Source organism: Apteryx mantelli, chromosome 5 (assembly GCF_036417845.1).
Source record: "Apteryx mantelli isolate bAptMan1 chromosome 5, bAptMan1.hap1, whole genome shotgun sequence".
NCBI lineage: Eukaryota > Metazoa > Chordata > Aves > Apterygiformes > Apterygidae > Apteryx > Apteryx mantelli.
Window position 1 is genome coordinate 61,834,053 of NC_089982.1, and position 23,883 is coordinate 61,857,935.

At 35.7% G+C, this 23,883-nt stretch overlaps 1 protein-coding gene across 2 annotated transcripts in view; it reads right to left on the bottom strand.

Moving 5' to 3' along the window:
• WDR19 (WD repeat domain 19) overlaps positions 1-23,883 on the bottom strand; it is a 45,365-nt gene that overhangs the window by 11,216 nt on the left and 10,266 nt on the right. For both annotated transcript variants that reach the window (XR_001293554.1, XM_013949497.2), the window contains 22 exons: positions 22,542-22,654; positions 21,125-21,298; positions 19,834-19,904; positions 18,932-19,104; positions 18,727-18,841; positions 17,879-17,985; positions 17,340-17,462; positions 15,398-15,547; positions 14,725-14,872; positions 13,888-14,092; positions 13,170-13,329; positions 10,792-10,902; positions 10,415-10,524; positions 9,209-9,266; positions 8,103-8,249; positions 7,913-7,995; positions 6,333-6,416; positions 5,074-5,220; positions 4,135-4,259; positions 2,592-2,704; positions 1,668-1,736; positions 189-266 (listed from right to left, as the gene is read on the bottom strand). Coding sequence is in view for 1 of the 2 variants with exons in the window: in XM_013949497.2 (XP_013804951.1) it covers positions 189-266; positions 1,668-1,736; positions 2,592-2,704; positions 4,135-4,259; positions 5,074-5,220; positions 6,333-6,416; positions 7,913-7,995; positions 8,103-8,249; positions 9,209-9,266; positions 10,415-10,524; positions 10,792-10,902; positions 13,170-13,329; positions 13,888-14,092; positions 14,725-14,872; positions 15,398-15,547; positions 17,340-17,462; positions 17,879-17,985; positions 18,727-18,841; positions 18,932-19,104; positions 19,834-19,904; positions 21,125-21,298; positions 22,542-22,654 (2,664 nt within the window). In the remaining variant the exon portion in view is untranslated. The remainder of the gene's footprint in view (positions 1-188; positions 267-1,667; positions 1,737-2,591; positions 2,705-4,134; positions 4,260-5,073; positions 5,221-6,332; positions 6,417-7,912; positions 7,996-8,102; positions 8,250-9,208; positions 9,267-10,414; positions 10,525-10,791; positions 10,903-13,169; positions 13,330-13,887; positions 14,093-14,724; positions 14,873-15,397; positions 15,548-17,339; positions 17,463-17,878; positions 17,986-18,726; positions 18,842-18,931; positions 19,105-19,833; positions 19,905-21,124; positions 21,299-22,541; positions 22,655-23,883) is intronic.

Sequence of the window (23,883 nt, forward strand, 5' to 3'; positions counted from 1 at the left end):
GACATATCATTTTGTACATGACTGTATTTACTGTCAGTTCATGGATGGAGTAATCATATAAGCCTTATTCCTTAATGAAACCAAGCTAAAAAGCAATCTGTGTCCACCAAAAATTTTATGATAAAAGAAACTCAAAAGATCTTGTAGTACAGAAACATGACAGAACAGCAGTGACAAAAATACAATACCTTGGGCATGCCATCACTCTCTCCCATAAGATAATCTATCAGCTGATTTGTTAAGGCTTCATCTTTTGCCTGTCCCACCTATTAAATAAAGACAGAAGAAAATATCATGACATGAAAGAGAGAGGTCATAGAAGGCTTTCTTTAAAACCTCTGAAATTAGATACGTTTAAAACACGAATTTATTGGCTTTGTGTGCTCAAATCAGATGATTACTTGGTTCATCAGCTTTGACCTGAAGCACATGTTTGTTTTCTAATGCATTTTGTCAGGGGATTATAACTAAGTAAGTCTTCATCAGCATGAACTGTTTCACTTTTTCAGTGTTAGGAAGGCCTCCGAGTCTAGGCACCATGAGCTGAAGCCCACCACCACAAAGGTGTGTCTATCAAGCCAGCAATCTGTGTCTCAGAGGAATATTCAGCGCTGGTCACTGCGGTAGAGCCAAAGTTGAAGAGAGAGTCTAACAAATGACTAAGATGCTGAGATTCTGGGAGGATCCACAGATACGGTTCATTTGCAGCAATAGCCTATGGGCTTCTTCTTAGCCTTTATTCATCTGGGCTTACCCATTTGGCTCCAGAGGAAAGCATTAGACACCTCAAACACCTCAGTCCTACAGGCCTTGCCAATAGCTTTCTGAGATGGAAGGCCTCAAGAGTGGCTATGCTAGCTCTAGGTAGAGTCAGGCCTACCGTTGAAGAGTTTGAAAAAAAAATCTGGTGACCCCTAGTAAGAATTTCAATGCTGTGGGTTTTTCAAGGCAACAGAGGCAGTCAGCACAGTTTGGATGACAGACAGTGAAAGTCACAGTGGATGCTTAGATGGAAACTGCCAATGGGCCTGGTTAAATAGATTTCCAGCATGTGTTGTCTAGAAGGGAATCTCAGAAAACAGACTAGGTTCACACGTGCTGAGGTGCAGCATGGGCTGGGGAGGCCTGATGACTCCAGAACTTTGGAGGTCACGGGCAACTAAACTAAAGATTAAACAAAGATTGCTTCATCTCCACCTTTTTTTTTTTTTTTTTTTTTTAAGGGATGGAAAAATGATTTTAACAGATATAAACCAAAAGGGGTTAGTAAGGCTGATGCTGCAACTGGTCTTCTATCCTATAGCGGAAGCTGCGAGAGAGAGAGAGAGAAAGAGAGAGAGAGGGGGAATGGAAGTGTACTGACCTCTCTTACCACAGCATGCAGCAGCAGGACTGAAAAAATCATGAATGCTAAACAAATTCAAGCATCTGACATGCAACCATGAAAGTTTGAATGGATTCATAAACCCTCCTTTGAAGACTGAAAACACTTTTTCCTCTGGTGCCAGTTATTTTAGGGGTTTTACATTTAGCTAACACCTTTACTGAAACAGTTTTCCTTCTGTTTGCAATCTGTCCAAACACTCTCACTGACACTAGGACAATGCCACAACAAACAAAGTAGATTTCTTGAGAAGATGAAGAATTTTTTTATCAAAGTTTCTTACTGTTTCAATTGCCATTTCTATAGCCAAGTTATCTTCTGTGCTTGGACTTTTCAGAAAGTGCTTTAATGCCTAAAATGAAATAGAAGATGAGTTAAAACTGAGACAAAAGAAATGAACTTTTTCCTAATTTTTACCAAATTATTCCTCTCTGCCTTTTGACAGAAAAGTAGCACCATGGATGCTTATCATGACTGTATTTTATGGCTATAAGGATAATCACTTATGCTATACAGACAGCAGCTGCTCTTACAGAATCTGCTGCAAGAAAGAAGAGAACATTTTTTGCCAAATCCTGGCATATATTTTCATCTGTGAAAGATGTTCAGAGCAATACAGTGTGCAGAAACTGATTAATGTGCCATTGGAACCCCCTGAGCCCCAGCTGAAGGAGTGGTCACCTGTGATAGCTGTAATTTGCAAAAATCAGAAATATTTTTTTAAGCATGTGCTCAGTATGAAGAAGTGGAACATTTAGTTAAGCATCAGCTGACAAACTTGTAACTAATCAAGAAGAATTGTGTCAATTTACATACTTGCTTTTATAAAAGGAAGTTTTAACTTAAAGTATGCTACAGTATTTAATAAATGCAAAATAATTCAACAATGGAGCATTGGTCAAGCAAATAAACTCTAATTAAATTCTACTTCTATTTTCATGTAATTAAGAGATTCACAGAGAACAGTACGTCTTTGATCCACTTAGAGGCTTTGCTGCTATGAAAAACAGTTATGTGCATGACTATAATTCATAGAATCCAATGTGTATAATTACAAATAGTTTACTTAGTTTTGTTGCACTTTTTCATATCAGCATGTGAAGGTAGGCAAAAAGTCTCCTGTGAATTTTTCTGATTTTGAAGTACTATATTTTGAACAGTTTTAATGAACTTTTAAATACCATTGTTTTATTCTTTAAGTACTAACCCGTGCATATTGGCCACACAGCAAGAAAAATTTTCCTGCCTGAAAATGTTTCTTTTCTCCTTCAAAATATAGTGCAATGCTCTGACAATCTTCATTAGTAGTATTCTCAGAACCTGCAACAGATACATAAGCAAGGGTAGCATAGTATTCTTATAAAGGTAAGATGAAAGACCTTACCGAAGGAAGAAATTCCATATTCTACTTTTTTTTCTATTGACATTCAAAGAGAACCAAAGCCAGCTAGACTGAATTACCTCATAAACTTTTTTTTCCTGCTTAATCAAACACTGAATGTCAGACATTAAAAGATAATAATGCAGTGAAATATTTGTTTGCATAGGTTTTACACTGTAATGGGATTTTTTGTTTTTCGTTTAACAGACATGATAAAAATGGCATAACTATGACCTGACCAATGAATGACTTCTTAATTCATAATTCATTATGTCCTGGCAACAGTAAAAGAGTACAATGGAATTCTGCAGATGCTTATGAGATTATCATCTGAATTATTTTCACAGCTTCAGAGTACGTTTGTGTTGCACAGTGTATGACTATCAGGAGCAATCTAACTATGTTAGCCTGAAATGCTATTTAATCTTCTAACCAAGACTCCATTTTATTGTATGCATCTAAAACAAAGACAGTCACTACCTCCAAAGTTAAAGCCTTTTTTCCCCCCAGCTAATTACGGTTTAAGTATATATCATGCTATTTTGGATAGGAGAGAAGGAGGAATGCATAGGGAAATGACAGAACAATACTAGCCACCTTGACAAGCAGCTATAACAGTACACCTGCAAGCTAACATTGCCAAGTTTTTAGAATCATCATAGCGAGAAAACATTTTTAAAGGGAGGTATTAACTGAAAATATGAGATAATCATAAGATACTTATGTGGAACTGTTTCCACACAGAAGGGGGACACAGGAGAAGAACATAAAATTTGTTGCAAATTGACAAGTGGGCCACTGACTGACTTGATGACCTGAGGTAAAAATCAGCTTCTCAGTAAAACTTCCTTTTGCTTCTCACTGAGACACAAGGAGGCCATGAAAGGCCTTAAGGAAGAAAGGAAAGACAAGTGATTTATACATGTAATAAAAGAGCTTGAACGAGGAGAAAAGGAAAAGATGGCACAAACTTGAAAATTGCACTAGTAAAATTTTCGGTTTCAGAAAAGCAGTACTAAATACATCAAGGTGAAAGAACAGGATTATTCAACCGACACAAGTAAAAAAAGCATATAGACAAATGCTTTTACTTCTACAGATACACAGAAAGCACAGGCAAGATTCAAAAACAACCTAGAGTGAGGACCCTGGGAGACACTTGAGCTGAAAGGAATGCCTCATTTATGGACCAGAATTAGACACAGGATGGCGAATTGGCCAATGACCGAAAACAGACAATAGATGGAAAGGGCTGGAAAACACAAAATGTCCCACCTTTTGTCTTATCACTTCAAATCTGTCTAAACTAATTAAGTAAAAAAAACCAGCAAAACATATTCCAAGCAAACTATTAAACTGGAATACTCACTGATGATATCGGCATAAATCTCCATCTTGTTGTGTTGCTGAGCTAATGTGAAAGCTTCGTTATTGCACTTGGACATGACCAGGAACTGAATGGCAGAACCATAGTCACCAAGCTGCAGAAAGAATCTAATCAGAATGAACAAGTTAATACCTTAGTTAAGTGACATAATGAATACTCCAAATGTTTTAAAAATATAGTATATTTTGTGGCATGCAGATATGATACATTTCTAAATTATTGTATATCTTCATTATTTTAAATAGGTTACTAAAATTAACTCAGTATGAACCACATAGCATGGCAACTTTTATGATTGTCTAAATTTACTACTTCAGGCTAATATAATTTTAATTAAAAAGTTTAAAAAAATACAGTATTTGCTTAGCTGTCCAGATTTTAGAGAAATCAAATCACCAGACTGAAATATCTAGTCACTGGCCAAGTACCAGTAACCAGAGTCTGATACTTTAGCAGCCTCCCCAGATTTCGATTGGTATGTCCTCTTTCACCCTTTTTAAACTCTGGCTGCTCATCTCATGAACTGAAAGCACAATAAAAAACGAAACATTATTACTCCTGAGAGAAGTTAATATGAAAGTCATAGAATATGATATAAACACAACGATTAATATTACTATGCTTTGCATAGTTGCTTCTAGGAAATCATTAACTTAGAAAATGTAATCATGGTTTAAGAGTGGTAAAATTTAATATATTTAATCAGCGAAGAAAGCAAACGTAAGATGCATCATGAGACATAAAGAATATATTCAAGGAAATATTATACATTCTACAAACTTACAAGAGATTTCTTTTTATTTTAATTCCATTTACTGTACTGAGCACAATTTTAGTCTCTGGCAAAAACATGAAAGAGGGAAACATGGTTAGCAGTTCTCAAAGGTTACTAATTTTTTAACCTTATAACAAGACTGTTACCTGGCCACCATCTTGGCTCCATCAAGAGACTGTGTTTCCCTCACAATATTAACAGCCTTTTCAGGATTGTTAAGGTGATCCAAATATAGCCGGATTACACTGTCCCATTGTTTGGCATTCTCATAAGCGATCACGGCTTCCTTGTACCTGCAAAACAATGCTTCCACATTAGTTTTTCTAAGTTTTACATAGCTCTTTACAACATGGTATAAAAAAAACATACTGTATTTTACTTTTGAGAGGTTATCCTGTGACACCTTCTTTTCAGTTTACATATAACAGCTCTGTTCTGCATTTCCTAGTTTTTTTCTCTCTCCTTCATTTTCTCTTGGGAGAATGAAAAGCAGTGAGACAACAGAAAAATGTTTACTATGATAGTATTTTTGGCCAATTTTTTGGGAAAAAAATCTCCTATATAGGCTTCTTGGGTAGTTCATCTGTTCCATCAGGGTAACCATATCAAATCACTTGGGAGTGAGAGTACAATGTCCTGCCTTGCCAATAAAATCCCAAACATATGATAACTAGTATAACATTTTTAACAGTGAGACTTTTTTTCCCTCTTCTGTATAGCTGAACAATTTCAAGAAATTTCTTTCTCACACTATGCAACTGACACAGAAATAGTACTTTCTAGTCTCATCAATGCAAACATTTAGCTTTGGTGATACCTCATATCATTAAGGTGTCATTATTTTGAAGCACATCTACTTGACATGTCATGACTAGTAAAAACAACATTTTGTGATCAAGTATAATCTATTTGGGGCTTTTTCATTTCAGTCAATAATTACACATTATTCAATACTTTGCAAGTGCAAGCCATTAAGACATAACAATAATTTGCTTTTAGAAAGAAAAATTTTCTTTTATGATTATTGCACCTTTAAATGACCTTAAAAATCACAGCCTTATAAAAGGAGTACTTAGAAGCAAACTGAACTTCAATACTCTATTAAGTGGAATGCTGTATTGGGTACAGTACTTTAAAACACCTTCTTTCATTAAAAAGATATTAATGTTCAGACAGGAACAATCAGTCAGAAACACATCTTTGATACTGGTGGCAGGTCCTTAGGTTATGTTTAAAATTTCTACACAGCACCTTAAATTTACATATTTCAGGGTCCCTTTTCACAGTGGATATTTTCTGCAAAATTTGCTTTTAATTTTAGTCTTTTAATTTATTTTATAAAGATAATAACGCATTTCAGAAATAATAACTTATTTTATAAAAATAGATAAACACTCAGACACACCTGCCATCTGCTTCTTTGGCCTTCGCATACTGCAGGTGAATCTTTGGAGATGAAACATGAGGAAGAAGTTCACCAACCTTTGCCCTAGAAAAAAATACAACAGTCATTTAATAAATATTTCTGTTTTAAAATTTTCTCCAGTAAAACAGGCATATTTATAATAAGAGTGAAAAGGAGGTTAAAAAATAAGTAATTAAACAGAAGGTACAAGTTTTGAATGTGCTTTAATAATTTCAAAAAGCTGCATTTATACAGGTAAGAACCAGAAATTATACACTGATTCAGGAATATACAGGCTTAAAGAAGTAGAGTAGCTTTTGTTTTTTGAGTTGAAAGATGTATGAGCATTAAAAAGTGCCAGACTGAACATTTCAGCCTCCAGTATTCTCCAATTCATCTACAGAAGCAGCACAGTATTAAAACTTTAACCTAACAAATGAATACCAACACAGGTCCAATTGTGTTGACTCCTGTGATTGCTTAAACTTTGGCCATCGGTTGTACAGAGGACTCTAGGCACTTAGAACCAGTTTCTGTGAGTGACAACATCCCTAACACTGGAGTGTTGAGGAACACAGAACTACACATCAGTCCTTCCATAAATTTAACCTCAGGATCTCCACACACAACATGATGTGCAAAAGCCAGCAAACTAACTGGAGAGCCTTTCAAGACAATGAATATTAAAGGCTGAAGAGAGGCTGATCTTAAATCTCATACCTCTCTGCCTAGAAGACAGAGCACTGCCCAAGACATCAGGGGACTTGAACCTCCTTCTGCTTGGATAAACAAAGTTTGTACCTTCCACCTTCCACTCTCATAATATGCAAGATACCCTACTGAACAAGGTGTTTTCTTAGTCCATGCTGATGAAACAGATACACTTTTATGATAGAATAAAATTTTCATCAGAGAATGAGCTTAATGCTCCAACCTTATTTTTAAAGCATTTGCATGAAAGAAGAGAGGTCTCCGAGTTTTGATCTCTGCTCCAAACAGTTCTTAATAGCAAAATACATAAAATATAATTACACAAGAATTAGGCCCTTAAGTCTCTCTGTAAATTGTACTTCTCCATCGGAAACTTGACAATGACCAAATTCGCTAAAAAAAAAGTTCACTGAACATAACGTCAACTATTTTGACTGCTCATGATACAGACTCCATTTGAACCAGCAACTTAGAATCACTTCCAACCGTCTGCATATTCAGAGTCCCAGCTATATATTCTATAACTGAAGAAATTTAATGAACTAAACAGTAACTAGACAAATAAAATGACTACATTCAGTATACTAAAAAAATCCCTTGAAACTACAGGTCACCTCAAACATTACACAAGAAAACAAAAAAAGGAAGACTACCTCCCATTTTCAGTATGACTACATTTCAACCAGCACAGGTTGTTGAGGATTTCATGAACACTGTGCTTGTTTAAGCTTAGGGGAGGAAACCATAACACCAATGAAATGTAATTCATGCAACATTTGAGATACTGAGAGAATTTTTCCTTTCCAAAGGGCATTACAGCAAGCCTTCAGTCTCAAGAAATACATCACTTCACTGAAACCTGTACTTACCAGTTTTTACACCGGATGTATACTGATGCTGCCTTGTCATAATATTGTCCCTTTTCATACAGCTGAGCAGCTTCTGAAAATTGCTACAATATTGGAAACCATTACAATATCACTTGTAAATTATGATTACACATAAGCAGCTTAATGAATTCACATATTCAGCATTAGCTTTACTGACTCTTTTGAATACCTTCATACTTTCCAGAATAGCTCCACAGTCTCTTTTTAGTAACCTGCTAGGGTGTTTAATGGCCTGGTTTACCCCTCGACGGATATCTCCCATTCGAATAGACATTTGGGCTACTCCAGCAAGGCAAGCTTCATCATGTTCCTGGTACTGGCAATCAAATGAAAAGCAGTAATTATACCTTGCATATAAGAAATATCAGCTTGCAAAAGCCATGATAACCAAACACTGAAACAAGTTAACAAAAAAATAAAATGGACTTAAGTCAATTCTTGTCTAAAAATTCTGGTCTAACTGCAGCCACTATTCAAAATTAAGCAGCAGAACTATTTATCGTGAAGAATCATATGTTTTACTTATTGATCATCTGCTTAGTTTTCATCTTAACTTTTGGCCTTTGCTTTTTACATTTTACTTACAAGATAAATAGAGTCCAGACCAAACATACAGGAGAAGAATCTGCTTTTACAAACAGCTCAGTGCTACTTGCTTCTTTCTTCCAAAACAAACAGTAGAGAAAAAGAAGGAAATACCCTGCTCGTAGTCTCATTTTTTAACGGTAGTAAGACCTTTGATGTTTTATAAAGCCAAATGGCTTGAACTGAGAAAACACTGCTATTGTCCCTATTATGTTTTATCATTGAGTTGTTTTGTAATAGACATTATGCAAATGTTAGGGGAAATAATGCCAAAATAAGGGAGGTCCAATTGAATATGATGTCTTTTCTCTAACACAGCCACTTTCTGTCTTTATGTAGGTAACAGTCCAGTAAAGAAGAATAGAAGTAATAATTAGGGCTTTATTATAACAATGAAAATTCTGGCAGTATTTTCCCTAATATTTGCACATGCCTATTATGAAGTTGCTAAAACTATAAACACTTAATTTTAATTATGCCATGTTAACACACAGGCAACACTGCTTTATACCTAGAAAAAGCATCATTTTGTACATTAAAAATAAGTGCATTGAAGACTACTATCCCAAAAGCAATAGTCATACAGATTTACGGCCAAATACAAAAACCTGAATTTAAATAAGCCTGAAACACGGTAACTCTATGTGCAGTATGAGAGTGCACCTGCTATCATTACTAAAAAGGCATTACCTTATTGTCCCCAGTGATTCCTTTCTCATAATGTGCCAGAGCATTCACATAATCACCCCTAAAAGAAAATCATACATTATATGGAAGAATATTTTTAATAGGAAGAGATAGTTACTGTAACTCTTGTTCTTTGAGACAGATTATGTATATATCTGTCTTGCTTTAGGCATAAAAACTCCATCCAATGATCTGAAGCATAAATAAGACAGGCAGTTACATAGTACATTAGGGCATTTTCCATGCACTTTATCAAGCTATTAGTCAAAGGCACAGTCCATCTCTTTTCAATTCCTTTATATTGAGACCAATAAAAAACCCTGAAAGACAGGTAAAGAGCCTATCTATGTGCATAATACCTATCTGCACAAACCTATGTGCTACTCCTCAGTAATTTCATCTCTACTTCCACATACTTTGCTGGAAAATAAACCAATCTTCTAAAGCTATTTATGATTTTTGCAATATAAAAATGAAGTCTTTTTTTTTCTTAAGTAAATTCAGAACTCAAGTTACAGATGGTCACATTGCAACAACTGCCTCAATTTCCTCTTTTCTGTGACCAACAACTGTCTTCCCTCAGTGCCAGGGCAACTGGTGAGACTGGGGAGAAGTTGCCCAAAACCTCTATTAATATCTAGAATTTTCCTCTTGATTTAGACAGTAAACAGGATAGGTTTCATCTGGGTAAAATTAGCTATAAAATAGCCTTTAAAATCATGGCAAATGGTGAATATTTTCTTGCTTTCAGGGACTGGCAGTCTTGAAGTCTGACACTCTTCTACCTAAACTATGAAGAAAATGAAGGCTCCAGGGCATCACGGAAAAGATAGGAAAAAGCTTTAAATGCAAGGCTTTCTTCCAGGGGAAAAAAATGTTAAGTGGCATTAATTTCTTCTATTTTCCAAACAAACACTTGCCTGCAACAAAACATTTATTTAGCAGATTATATAATTACATAGTGGACCTACCAGTTAAAAACAACATAGATATACCTAAATTAATCAAGTGTAACTATTATTTGCTATTGTCTTTATCTAGCATGAAAGTATTCATATGAAACTAGTCTTCCTGGTACTATAACTGCAAGACCTCACAGAACTCATTCTTGGCAATGCAATCAGATAAAGTATCTCAAGTCTATGTTCTCCTAATTAGCATGAGTATTAGTCTGACATTCTTATACTGCAGCCTTACAGGAGAACTTACGTGAATTCAAGCTGCACTGCATATTCCTTTGATATGAATGGGATTTGGTCAGGGGCCAAACACTTAGCCAGGTGAAGCGCGCTATCCCAGTGTTGCAAGTCTCTTCGCATCTATTAATAAAGAACAGCACCATTTTCTGATCCAAGTATCAAATTCTAATATGAATTTTACATTATTCTAAATGTAATTATAGAGCTAGTATCCTAGAAGGATTCAGACAATTTGAGAGATATATTCATCCTAGAAGAAATGCTCTCATTCACAGAATGGCAAGAACAAAACCACAAAAGAGCAGAATTACCAGAAGGTGACTGATAATCCAGCATTGAGGTGCAGAAAAAAACAGCAAAAAAATGTCAGACATCTTAAATGAATACCTCAAGTGCTGCAATAGGACAGGTGGATGCCAGGTATAAATCCTGAGCCAGATTGAAATCACTAGTAAACATGGCAAGATGTCCTGCTAAAAGGTTGTGGTCTTCTATTCCCTGTAAAAAGACATAAGAGGCACTAAAGTAGTTCAAACAAAAAAATTTGTTGCCAGTAATGTAGTCTGGTATGTACAGTAAAACAAAATAACCCTACAGATCAGAAGTATGCATATTATATTCTACAAACCATAAAATAAACTCACTCTTATTTTAATTCAAAGCTATTAGCACTACAACTGTCTAAAATCTAAGTAATTTGCAGAAGCATATTCTTAAAGTACTATTTCATGTACATTTTTGGTTGTATTATTACATCTGTTTTTAAAAAAAACCTGTAATCTTAAACATTTAACCTTAAACATTTTCTCAAAAGTTACAAAGGAAAAAAGAGGTTCCAAATGTCTGAGACATGAATTTGGTCTGCTGCTCTCAAGCAGATACGGCAGGAAATGTTGGCTACTGTGGTAAAGCAGACCAATATCTGTGGTGTCAAAGGACTATTCACCCAGAGCTGATCTGTCATGAAATGACCTCTTTGGATGGGGGAAACCTCTCAGACAGCTCATAAGGGTGTATCTGCTTCCTACAACATGCTCTGTCTAGGCATTAGGACAATACAGCATGGACACAAAGTATCATCACCAAAAGGCCAAAACCATGAAAAATCTGAGAATATAAATCAGGGCTCCAATATCCCATTGACCATGGAGAATTATTGCTTCAGTTGCAACGACGACTTCTCTGTTTCACCTCCCTGACATGAAGTATCTTCATCCTCTGATGGGCTTATTTCTGGAGAGAAGGACCATCTTCATGCCTGGCATGCTACAGAAGCTGTAGTATGGAAGAGTTCCTGGTGTCAGAGATGACATAGCAAGAAGGAGTACAGCAGCAGACAGATTTTTCCTCCAGGCCCTGATGACAGTGATACATGATGCTAACTTTGAAAACTTGAAGGCATCAAAAACAGGAAGAAGGTGTAGTAGGCAACCTTACTCAGCAGGTGCAGGAATGAAGACTGTCAGAGCAGTGCCAATAAAATAAAAAGTCTTCAAGCCTAACTGTTGTCAAAAGCGAAGAAGATGACATAGACTTGCTACACTTTGCCTTCACTTTTATAAGGTGAGCTAGTACAGGAAATAACTTAGTCAATGTCAATGGATAAGCTTCACTCATCAGACAAATCTTCCCAGTAATTTCAAAAGTTTTTGACTTTACTAGGTATAAGAGGAAAAGGTGAAGGAGGGATGAATCTTTTTAAGAGAAGGATTGCTGATCAATTTGGCCATGGGAGCTTTCGCAAGTTCCAAAGCTAGAAGGGTTGAATAGCCCAACTTAGAAATCAACATCATCCTCAAAGCTTCAGATTCCTAGAACCAAGACTTTCATGGCCCTTTCAAATGAAGCCTGCAACTTAAACTCAGTATCTTCTCTCATTCAAGGTTTAAAAAAGCCAGCAGACAGAGCACACTCTGAGGCAGAACAGATACATGGACTGCAAGAGTAGTTACACAGAGATGAAAAGTAACCTTCAGTCATCAAGCAGCTATATAAACTCATCATGAACAATGAATGAACAAGTCAAAATTGGCTGCATACCTGAAAGAAACTGCAGCAGCTGCCTCGAGAGTACTCTTGAAAGCAACTGTAATATAGTGAACCTCATGCCTATATACTGCTTGCTGAACTGGACAGCACCTTCTAGAGGTATCTCAGAATCCCAGAATAGTTGAAGTTGGAAGGGATCTCTGGAGATCATCTAGTCAAACCCCTCCCTGCTCAAAACAGGGTGAACTAGAGTGGGCTGTTCTAGTTGGTCTAGTTCTGTATTTTATCTAAACAAGAACTCAAGCTGGGGCATCTAAATTCAGCCAGCAATAATCTTCCCTTTACTACCTAACTGTAGAAGTATCTAAACCTCATCAAGCAATTTTCTAGTTGGTGTGAAAATTCTCTAGATGTCCACATTTAACACTGTGCATTCTCAAAAGCACCTCAATCAGAGCATTTACCAACTTTATTTCACAATCACTGGCTAGCAAGTGATAATCATTATCGAGGAAGTAGAAATAATGGGTCTAAAGTCAGTTCCCACATTCCAGGAGAGTACCAAAACCATTTCAAGAGGAAAACAAGCCAGAGTTGTGTGGCTTAGACACCTTCTCCTCTATAATCATTAACTCCTTTGAAAATAATTTACCTTCCATTTAAAAACAAACAAATGAACGAAACCCCCACAAAAATAAGAATTCACCAACTCTTTAAGAACAATTAAACCATAGTATTTCCTATTTAGGAGAGACTTCATTACTTTTACATTTTACCTTTATTTGCTCTAGTGACATCACCATCCCAGCATTACCAAATGCTCGATAAACACGTATTGCAAAGTCCACCTCCATGTGATATAAGCAAGCTCTGGCCAACTCATTCCAACCAGACTGGTCATTCAGAAGTTTGCACACCTCCCAAGCCTCAGAAAACCTATGCAAAGTAATAAAAATCAAAAAACAAAACAAATGTTACTTGCTCCTAATATACCCCCTCTTAAACTATTTTCTTCCTAATCCTAGGACAGGGAAAACTTAAGAATCATTTCTTTCTAAGCCATGGAGAGATAAACATGTCAGGAAGAAAGGAGAAATAAAAATGCATAACTTACAGTTCTTTTTCAGCTGCTTCTACCACTCTTCTTCAGGAAACCATCTGCGTTCCCTACTCTAGGTTTCTTTCCATTTTACTTATTTTGCTTTGCTTCATTGCAGTGGAAGGGCAGTGGGCAAGATGCACCTTCAGTCAGTTTTGCAAGAGCCACTGTCACAAAACCCAGAATCATTCTTAAAAAAAAATTGTTTTAGCTTTTACTTGACAGTGGAAAAACAAATGAACCAGCACTGGGTCACTTTCTTTATCTGAAAGCTACAGGGACTGATGGATCGATCTAATTTATCAATATTCAGCATGACATCTTTAGATCACCAGGATATGCTGTATTGCACAGAAGAAAACAATTTACACAATATAATTAAAAAGCAGACGTACCTTTTCAATATTAAAGTCTGAGTAAGCATTTGTGCCAGCTCATTAGGTCCGAAGTCTTTCAAATTGCCAAGGAAACTGTGAGTACTAAGATAGATATTGTTTGTTTTCCCACTCTGAGTCTGACAAGTTAATTCTCCATTATACAACAACAAAGGTTTATGGGAAAAGGGGACTTCCATGCTGCCTGCCAAAATAATCTTGGATCCTAGATTCAAAGATCAGGATGAAAGGAAGACATTATTTAAAAAAAAAAAAAACAAACAACCCTTCTTGGTAAAATGTTTAATAAACAGTCACAACTGAAATAATGTAGACCTGCTGGCCATTAATTCAAGGTCTTGAATCTTGACAGTCACCATCTACTGTTATGTGTATATATTTTTTAAAGAAGTAAAAAACCCCAAAACTTAAATCTAAATGATTATGATCATTTTCCAAATGTTTGTAGATTAATTTGTTAATGTTTTTCTGTCACAAACATGGAAATAGCTATGATTAAAATTCTGGTTAACAGTATAAGTGAATAAGTTTTGTCATCTTGATCCTAATATTTCCTCATGAACACTTCAAAATACAATTAAAGCACAATATATAACTTTCAGATCAAATATTATAATATCAAGAAACTTGCGGAGTTAAGGCTGAAATGCCTTGCTGGAGCTTTACAAAGAAACCTATACAGCAACTATTTCTCTATTAATCAGTTATACTTCAAAGCTTTCGTAACACTACTTATTTCATATGGAGTTATGAAAATTTTTAATACAAATGCAAAAACAGAACATGTTTTGCTTTATTAACTAAATAGCAAATAGGATTTTTCAAGTATTACAGTACCTTGAATGGCATCTTTATGAAAGACATAAGTGTACACTTTATCATCATCATAAGCAGCAAAAACACCCTTATCCATTGGCCAGTTTTCCCATAGGATTCCTTTAATAGTTGGTGAGAAATCTGGAATCTCATATAATCTATCATTAACCTACAAATAATGCAAAAGTAAAATTACTAGGAAATAAGAGACCAATGAGATGAACTGAATATTCATTCTGGTTATCCATGAAAATAAAATAAAACAAGGAAGATAAGTAGTCCAGAAATATATAAAACTGTATTAGGAAAAGGTTTTCTTATGAGTGGTGACTCTGAATTACTTCCTTTGTGAGTTCGACAAATAAGTTAACAGAGAAAACACAAATGTTATATGAATGACATAAAAAAGGTGTAGGGACAAGCAGTGCAACCGAAAAGCTAACATACCAGTATTTGAATACACAAACAGATTAATTTCTGAAAATTACTGCTCAGAAATTTAATATTATGAAATTGCTCTGATCTAATATGACTTTTATTTCCTTACGTTACCATTAGGTTATCATCAGGCCTCCTTAACAATTTCTTCTTTCAGTATACATGTTTGAGTGACAAGCTTTTTCATTCTCTATTAAAAGCATTATGTAGTTGAAAAAACTGCTTGTAATGGCATAGGTATCCCAAACTAACTTACTGGACAATAGACGAAGCCATCACTTTTGTCATCTATGAAAACCAATTTGGTTCCATTAGGATCTGGAAAAATTTTTCTCACACTGACAGGATGCCGATATTCATTCACATACTGCCAGTCTTCAATGTAGAAATAATGAATAACTCCAGTCTAATGAGAAATAACAGAAAAGTTATAACAGAAATAACATTAATAAGTATCAAGTAGATAATTAATTTAGTTGTAGTGTCTCCTATCTTAGAGTGCTGAGCATGAAGAGTGTTTAAAGAAAAATACTCCCAGCTTGTCAGCTGGTCTTGGCAGCATAGGAAAACTTGAGGCTTTTCTGTGGGGGTGAGGGGAGGGCTAGTGGGGCAGTTGGGTTTTTTTTGGTTAGTTTTTTGTTTTTCTTAAAGACAACCTCACTTACTGCCCTCCCCACTAGAAAGACAAGAACATCCCTTAACACATTGTAGCAGAAGAAAGTAATACAGTATTTTATTTCTTACTTCTCTGCTTAGCACAAGTTGTCACTGCCTCTACATATGATCACAAAAACCAGAAACAGACTAAAGACCCAGAAGTCCAAATGCTCCAAGCAAGCTTTAGGCACCCTCAGTTGAGAGCACAGTTAAACACCAAAACTGTAAGATCTTCTGCTAAGATCTGAATAACCTACTGCAGGTGCCTCTTTCTCCACAGATATACAGGAAATTAAGAGAAACTAAGTATCAGATTACAAACTTCAAGTAAGGCGGGTGAATCTGGAGCTGAAACTTTCAGGCCCTATTACTTGACTGGTTTTCAAGCAAAATGTAACCATGAGAGAATTTCAGAGAAGAGGGAAGGAGAGGAGAGATCTTGTTCTTGTAGTACTTTGTGGAGAAATGCTGTCTTTCCCGTGACATTCTATAACCAGGAAGAATGCTTACTTCTTTCACCAGAGAAGCTTAACTTTCAACCAGAATGCAAAAATTTGCCTCCAGTGAAGAACCATACACTCTTAAGTACAGATGTACTTACTTCAGGGTAAAAAGGCGATCAAACTGATTTGTGATAACACTGTTTTTCAACTGGTTTTGCACAAAGAACAACACAAAATAAAAGAAGGCTTCTGAAGTCAATTATAAAACTTGTGTACACCAAATTGATCAACCGTGAATTTACTATTTTAAATTTATCAGTACCAGTTTAGGTAAAAAGGCAAAAGAGAGGTGGAGAAGCCTTAAAATGCTGCAAAACCATTAATGTTATTAAACCAGTGATAACATCAGATATGGCAATTCTGCCTTTCCTCTGTAAGATCAATATATCACTCTGTGTCATAAAGAGCCAATACTACAGTGACAAATGTATCCTGTATTCCCAGTGCTAGAAAACATTAAAAAAGGAAAGGAAACTACCCTTACACATAGAAAAATCCCCTTAAAAATCCACAAAAATGCTCATATCCTTATTCAGTGCCCTCCTAATTCCCTTTTTTGTTGCAGTGACTAAAAGCCCACTGACATAGGCTTCAACAAGTCAAGACCTCCATTCAACCTTTAATGCTTGCTTACCTCATTACCTTTTGTCCCCATATATCACATCATCACCTTAATTAACATATTTTCAAGGCAAGTGCTATCCTTTTTTCTCTCATCTGGAAGACATTTTGATTGCTAAACCTTTCACTACTGCAATATGATTACATTCTGCTATTAAGATCTGTGTTTTGCAACAAGCATTAGTAAAGGCCAGATTTAATCTTCTTGCTATTGCATCTCATATAAATGCAATAGTCAAGGAAGCTGGATGCAGTTTTGACTGTGTTTGCATAAAGTTCTTGCACAGAAAATAATCCACACTAAATTTCTCAGAATCACAAATTTTATGCTAATAATATAATGAATAACAATCCAAGTAATTCAGATAAAAACATATTCCATCTAAAAAGACCATTTAAAACAGAAATAATACTCACATCTGTACCATATATGAGGAAATCACCAGTTAAAGCATGGCACAAAATTCGACTTTTATCATCATCTGCTGGGAAGAGTCGAGTCTCTCGCTCCTCCTGAGCATCCAAACTTTCACTTTCTATCTAAATATAAAGGTGAGAATGAACTGGAAAACTCCATTAATAAAATGAGATATCAGAGTTTTGCCTGTATCAAACTGTAAGGAAATGAGATGAGAACCACCTTTCATGTGCATCACTTAAAAACCCACTATCAGCTTCTGCCAAGTTCCCACAGAAACTTTTAAAATAAAACTTGCTAAACAGTTCACAGGAAAACACTTTCTCCTCCCCTGTTCTAGACTTAGATTATATTTCTAAAATCTTCAGGAATTCAGTTTTATATCTTACTAGGTGGCAAAAAATGTCTAAAGACTTTTTTACTTTTATCTCCGTTATGTGAAGAACACTCCATTTTCTCTCATTTTTAAAATTTCTGTAACTAATTCAGCTTAGGTGGACTCAATTAATTCAGTGCTCAAAATCAACAGTGTCCTTACCATATGCAACTGGACTTTACCCTCAAAGAGAGCAGCAGCATAATCAGAATTAAGATGTATACTTGCTACTGTCCCCAGGTACTCCACGTCTTTGAGCTTTTTTACATCTACAGAGTTCAAAGAGAAAAGAAAAGGTATAAATATGTTGTATAGGTCTTCATTTATCATAATCTGAATTTGCAGCTGAGTAACTAGATGTGAAGAACTCGCAATTGAACAGAAAGGGGACAAGTCACATGTAAAGAGGCTTTCTTGATAGCAATCAGAAACTAATTAGAAAGTACAAGAGAAACTCTTCCTATGCAGCTGTGACTAGTGTTCTTATAGTTTTGATTAATCTATTTTATTAAAAAAAGGTGCTGTTTAGAAAGGCATGAAAGCTTTAAATCCACTGTCTAATATCTGAATACAACATAAGCAATTTTACCTTACTCCCTGCAAACTATATGGACATCTATGGAACTGAGAATTTAATCTTGTTGATGGTGTAGTCCCTAGCTACTCTGCCACAATAAGTATTTAAAGTCATGGTCAAATAATTTCTCAAAAGCTAAGAAGTCCTTCATCGGTTAACAACATAATTTGATAAAAACCTCAAGAAGGAAATATTCTACGCTTCATTACTAATATCTTGAACTTGAAGTTTTGTTTAAATTATTTACAATGCCTTCTCATAACTGCTTCAGCCTGTGAAAATCATTGTCCAGTCCTAATAGGACCATATGGCGATTCAAGTTGTTATTGTACAATATAAAATGTTAAAAGCTGCTAAATGCAATACTAATATCATAGAATAAGACACACAATGATGTAGCAATTTAAAATAAGAGAATTAAATTTATGCTTACTATTCTCTCCAAGTGCGTAAAACCAAGCCCGATTGTTCATTCCTACAGCCAAATGATAAACACCAATAGCAACAAAACTGGGCTCTACTTCAACAGAGACCGTGACTGGTAGCTCCTGTAAGAAACATCATACCAATTTTAATGCACTATTATTACTTGTTTTACTTATATCTAAATGAACTTTAAGAGAAACAGATTATCATACTCTTTCCACATGATTGGCTACAGTAACTTCAAGAAGAGAAGTGAGGTATGCAATCCTTGTACTGCAAGCATCTCCGAGGACTGGAAGCTTTGTCAAGAAAACATGGAGTGATCCTCTTCGTGTAGATACTGCCAACAACTGTCCATCATCTGTCCAAGCCAGCTGATCTACACCTAAAACATTTACAAGTTTTTGCAGAAAAATCCTTTGATTACTGAAACCAAGAAGCAATTGTTTTGCTTTAAAATATGACAATAGCAGGAATTCACAAGCTGGAATATACATACTAAGGTATTCACACCTAATCAGTTAATCATCCTTTTGACATTAACTGTTATCATTCAAACCAAAACCATAACTTACTAATTAAACAGTTGTCTAAGAGTGAAGACTTGACAATAACTGAAATAATTACAGATATTAAAACAGGAGATAACAACGGTGGTAACTCATTACCCCAAAACAGTCTCACAACAATGTTCTGGAAGCCACAGGCACAAACCCTACGTATCAGGATGAGAACAGATTAAGTATTATCCCTTAGTACAACAGAGACAAAAAAGCACAAAAAAATTCCACCCTCCCAAAAAACATGGAAAGAAGCAGGAACCTGTTAAGTATATTATCTTAGTAATCAATAAAATATTCTGAGTGCTGTACTTCTTCATACTTTGTACAGATAAAAAAAACTTGTTAAAAGTAACTGTGTCCTCCTACCTTGCTGTGGGTCACCTCCTAATGCCTTCATGTTGGGAAAGAAGGAATTTATGATACATTCTATATTTACACAGTTTTTCAACAATGGTATTTTCAGGTACTTCACTCATGTAAACCAAATGACACAAAATTCTGTTTTCCCTAATTTGTAAAAATTTCTATCCTTATGGAGATTATTAACATACCTTTATTTTCATCATCCAAGTTTATTATAGCATACATTTCTCTCAGGTCTGACAGATCATGGATTTTAATGCTAAAACAAAAATAAACAGTTATTCTCAGTAAAATAAATCTCAGTCATCACGAGCTGGAAAAAACCCAACCCAAACCAATCTAGACTAATGAAGCAACATATTACAGCAGGAATGCAAAATGGTTTCCATTTCCTAAAGAGCAACATACACACACACTCATTGTTATCCATCACTCTAAATACATTATCACTATAAAGGTACAAGAAGATTCTCTCACAGAACTAAATTTAAGGAAAAGGCAGGACTCTTCCAATTCCAAAGGCCTGAAGCGGGGTGGAAGTAATACTCTTCTTCCTTTTTTGGCTTTTACGATACAGGTTAGGTCACATAGACAACCCTGATGGACTAACACTGCCTGAAGCATGAATCTAAAAAACTAGCTTTCAATCCTGCTTTGCATAAAAATGGACAGATTGAGATCTTTCTTATGCTGCCGTATTACTCAATAAATGCTAAAGAATCTCATTAAATAATATTGATTGATAACTGAAGAGCTTGAAGGTGTACCATGTTTTGTTTGTAAGTACACCACTCTCAGTGTGAAAGTGTCACACACAAGCAGTCTGCTAAAGTCACACACACTCAGAACTGAGGACAGGCAGAATGATCTGACTCTAACTGTCACTCAGCTCCTTCCTCACCAAAGAATTTGGATATCACAGAAACAGGAAGTAGCAGAGGAGCTATAGGACATATATTCTACTATACTATATAGTATACTATACTATGGACAACATATTTTAAAAGAACTCTAGTCTCTGTAACTATTTCTTCCTTAATGGCTTATCCATTTATATTTTTCACTAGATCACAGGTAAGACCAAAGGCCAGAGAGGAGGATATTAGTGTTTTTAACATACTCAGTACAGCTTTAAATGAATAGTTCTCTTACTGCTAAGAGGATGCCCATGGTCCAATTTATAGATCATACTAAAGAAAGTCTGACATTTTTGTAGCCAAGTAACACATTAAAAAAGAAAGTATCAAAAGAAAACATCTATAAATATTACAGTTTAATTTTAAGTGCAATACAATTCAGAGATTTGGGGCAAGATAAGCTTCTCCTAACTTTAGGAAGAGAGGGAGCTCCAGAAAGCAGTTCATCTCACCTCCTGCTCTTCACTGACTTCTTAGGGAGCCTTGTAGACTAGCTTTAATGCTGACCAGCTAAAGTTACATAAGATGAATCCCATTCTTTATTTATAAAACTGTCACTCACCAATTATCTCCACAAGATGCAGCTTTGTTTAATGACTGTGATATAGCAATGCTGCTTAGATTATCCTTATGATTATGAGCTTGAAAGATTTCTTGACCTATCTCACGAATGTGTGTAGAAATAACTACAAAACACCCTCGTGAGAAACCAATCATAATGTAGCCATCACCATACCTGTTGCAACAACAACAAAAAAAAGCAATTCAGAAAAGAGATCTATGTAAAATGTTTTTTCTCAGACTACTGGGGTAACTGTCAATGCCTCTCCTCTCTAATGGGAAAAATAATCAAATTATGGGAATGTATATATACAATGTAGTACAATATAGTACAATACAGATTAGGGGAAAAACAACCAACAAAAATGAGTTTGCCACACAAGGCTTTCCAGCCCAGCGTCCTCTCGTAAGTCCTCCTTGTTCTTGCTTCTAGATTCTATAATGCCACTCTGCTTTCAGCAAGGAACATACATGGCAGCGGTGCTAGGAAAAAGACCTCTGTTATCTTTAGAATGAGCATATCAAAAGCCGAAAACTTCCATTTCAAGGTTTTGGCTGACTTGGTCTCATCAAAGCTATGTGGAAAAATAATGGCAGACATCCTGCCCTTAAGGCATATCTGTGTAAACACAGCAGAATTACCAAATCTACAACTATATTTGTGATTAGCTTGTTTACTTTTCAGAGAGTCAAGCAGAAATAAAGAGGTAAGACAGAAATAGTTGCATGCTGTAAAGATGAATTCAAACAAATATCTCAGTTATATAGTTAAAAAAAAAAAAATTGCAAGGAAAACAGTCCATGTATTGCTAGCCATGTGGCCATAAGTTAAGAAACATATAGCTACAGGTTTTCTTACAGAGCTTCAGTGTGAGGGATGAATGTCAACTTCCCATTGACTGAACGGGCATTAAAGGATACAACTCAAAGATAGAGAAACAGACAACTACTTTTTGGGTAAAGAGTTGGAACATCTAGCTTGGGATTTCTTCAAAGGAAGATTACCAATTGGAATATGTAGCAGGGAGGCTAAAAGAACTTTGCACAACTTTGTAAACTAACAAACTAGCCAAGAAAATCAGCCCCACTCTTTCAGCTAGTTCTTTCATCAATTTCTCATCCGAAAAATCCCCACCCTATAAAGCCTTCAATTTTATCTACTGCCAGGATAGCAACAGTATTACTATTATAAGTCTGAGCGCGCCAACACCAATTACATTTTGACAGTACTGCTTTTATAGCCATTATATTGTTAAGTAAAGCAATTACAAAATGTAGACTCTTTAAAAGGCTACAGTATAGCCAAGAAATTTCCAATGTCAGCAAGGGATGCTTTCATTTCTAGCATTTATCAGAACTACTGGGAAAACCTTCAGCTTGTTATCATTAAAATGTTGCATTAAGAAAGTTGTGCTCACCATCTGTACGTAACAATATTGCCATATGGCTGCTGAAATTTCAGATCAATTGGGTTATCAGGATCATTCAAATTAAAAAGAAAGAGAGTCTTCTTGCCGACCACAACACTTACCTGCCAATGAATGAAAAGGAAAAATAAACTCAGTAAGACCAGTATCACTTTAAAATAAGACCCTACATCATCACTAAAAGATGAGATATAGCATTTTCAATAATCCTTAAGAATCCCATGGATCTGAATTCTGGATCTTTCTCAACAGTGGAAGAGAGTTTCAGGATACCCTCTTCATAAGCCAGCAGTTCACAGATCTAAGTGCAAGCCCAGCAGAACACAGATTTCAAATTCAACACCTTCCCCCCAGGAAGCATTAAGTCTGCCACCATTTCCTCTGAGGAAAAGACAACAGACCACACGGAGTTACCCTGTAAACTGTAAACTGGACTACTCTCACTTGAACTATGATATGTTTTTTGATCCACAGAACTCCTACCTCTAAGATGGAAGGGAACACTATCACAACATTGACACATCAAGTAACTTGCTGCCACTACAAAGATATAAAGACAATTCCAGAAGAAACAGCCATTTCAGTGTGTATTAAATATGTGATATTTATGGCTTGAGATCAGTCTAGGTGAGTGCATTTTATTTGAGGAAATCCACAGAGAAGCTGGACTTCAGAGTGGAAGAAAGGTTCAAATTTGTTTTTTTTTTTTGTATTCTTTTTGTCACCAAAATGCGTTTATTGTTAGACAAAAGTAAAACACTAATTTTAGAAAAAGGACAGAGAGGGAATTTGTCTTGTCTTTGACAAAAATATTTGAAGGGTTTTATATTACCTTCTGTTCCCACCCTCAGTCCTCAGTTCCTGCATTTTCAAAATGTCTGTTAACTAAAATTTCCCTGGAAAGTAGAAAACATTTCACTCCATACAGATAGGCAAAACCCAGGTCTTTGTCAATGTGACATGGGAAATTCCTTTGTGACCCCTATACTGTAAAGATCTAATCCTGAATATATGAGAATTTAATTATGCTGCCTGTACTTTAGTATATAGATACGGCCAAATTCTAATACAGTAACACCCTGCTATCCATGGCTTTTCTATCTGTCATTTTGGCATTCCATTGCTGATCATTTAATAACGTGCTCTGCTAACTGTTGTCATTACCCCATTTCTCTGTGCTTCACCATTGACCGATCTGACGGACCTTGAGTCACTTGGGAAGAATGATTGAAGACAATGAAAATGCAGCCATTTAGAAAGAGGTAGAATGCTCATACTAGAAGTTTTACTTCAGTCTCGTAGATGCTGAGGTTTGCACAGGCTGAAATCTTTC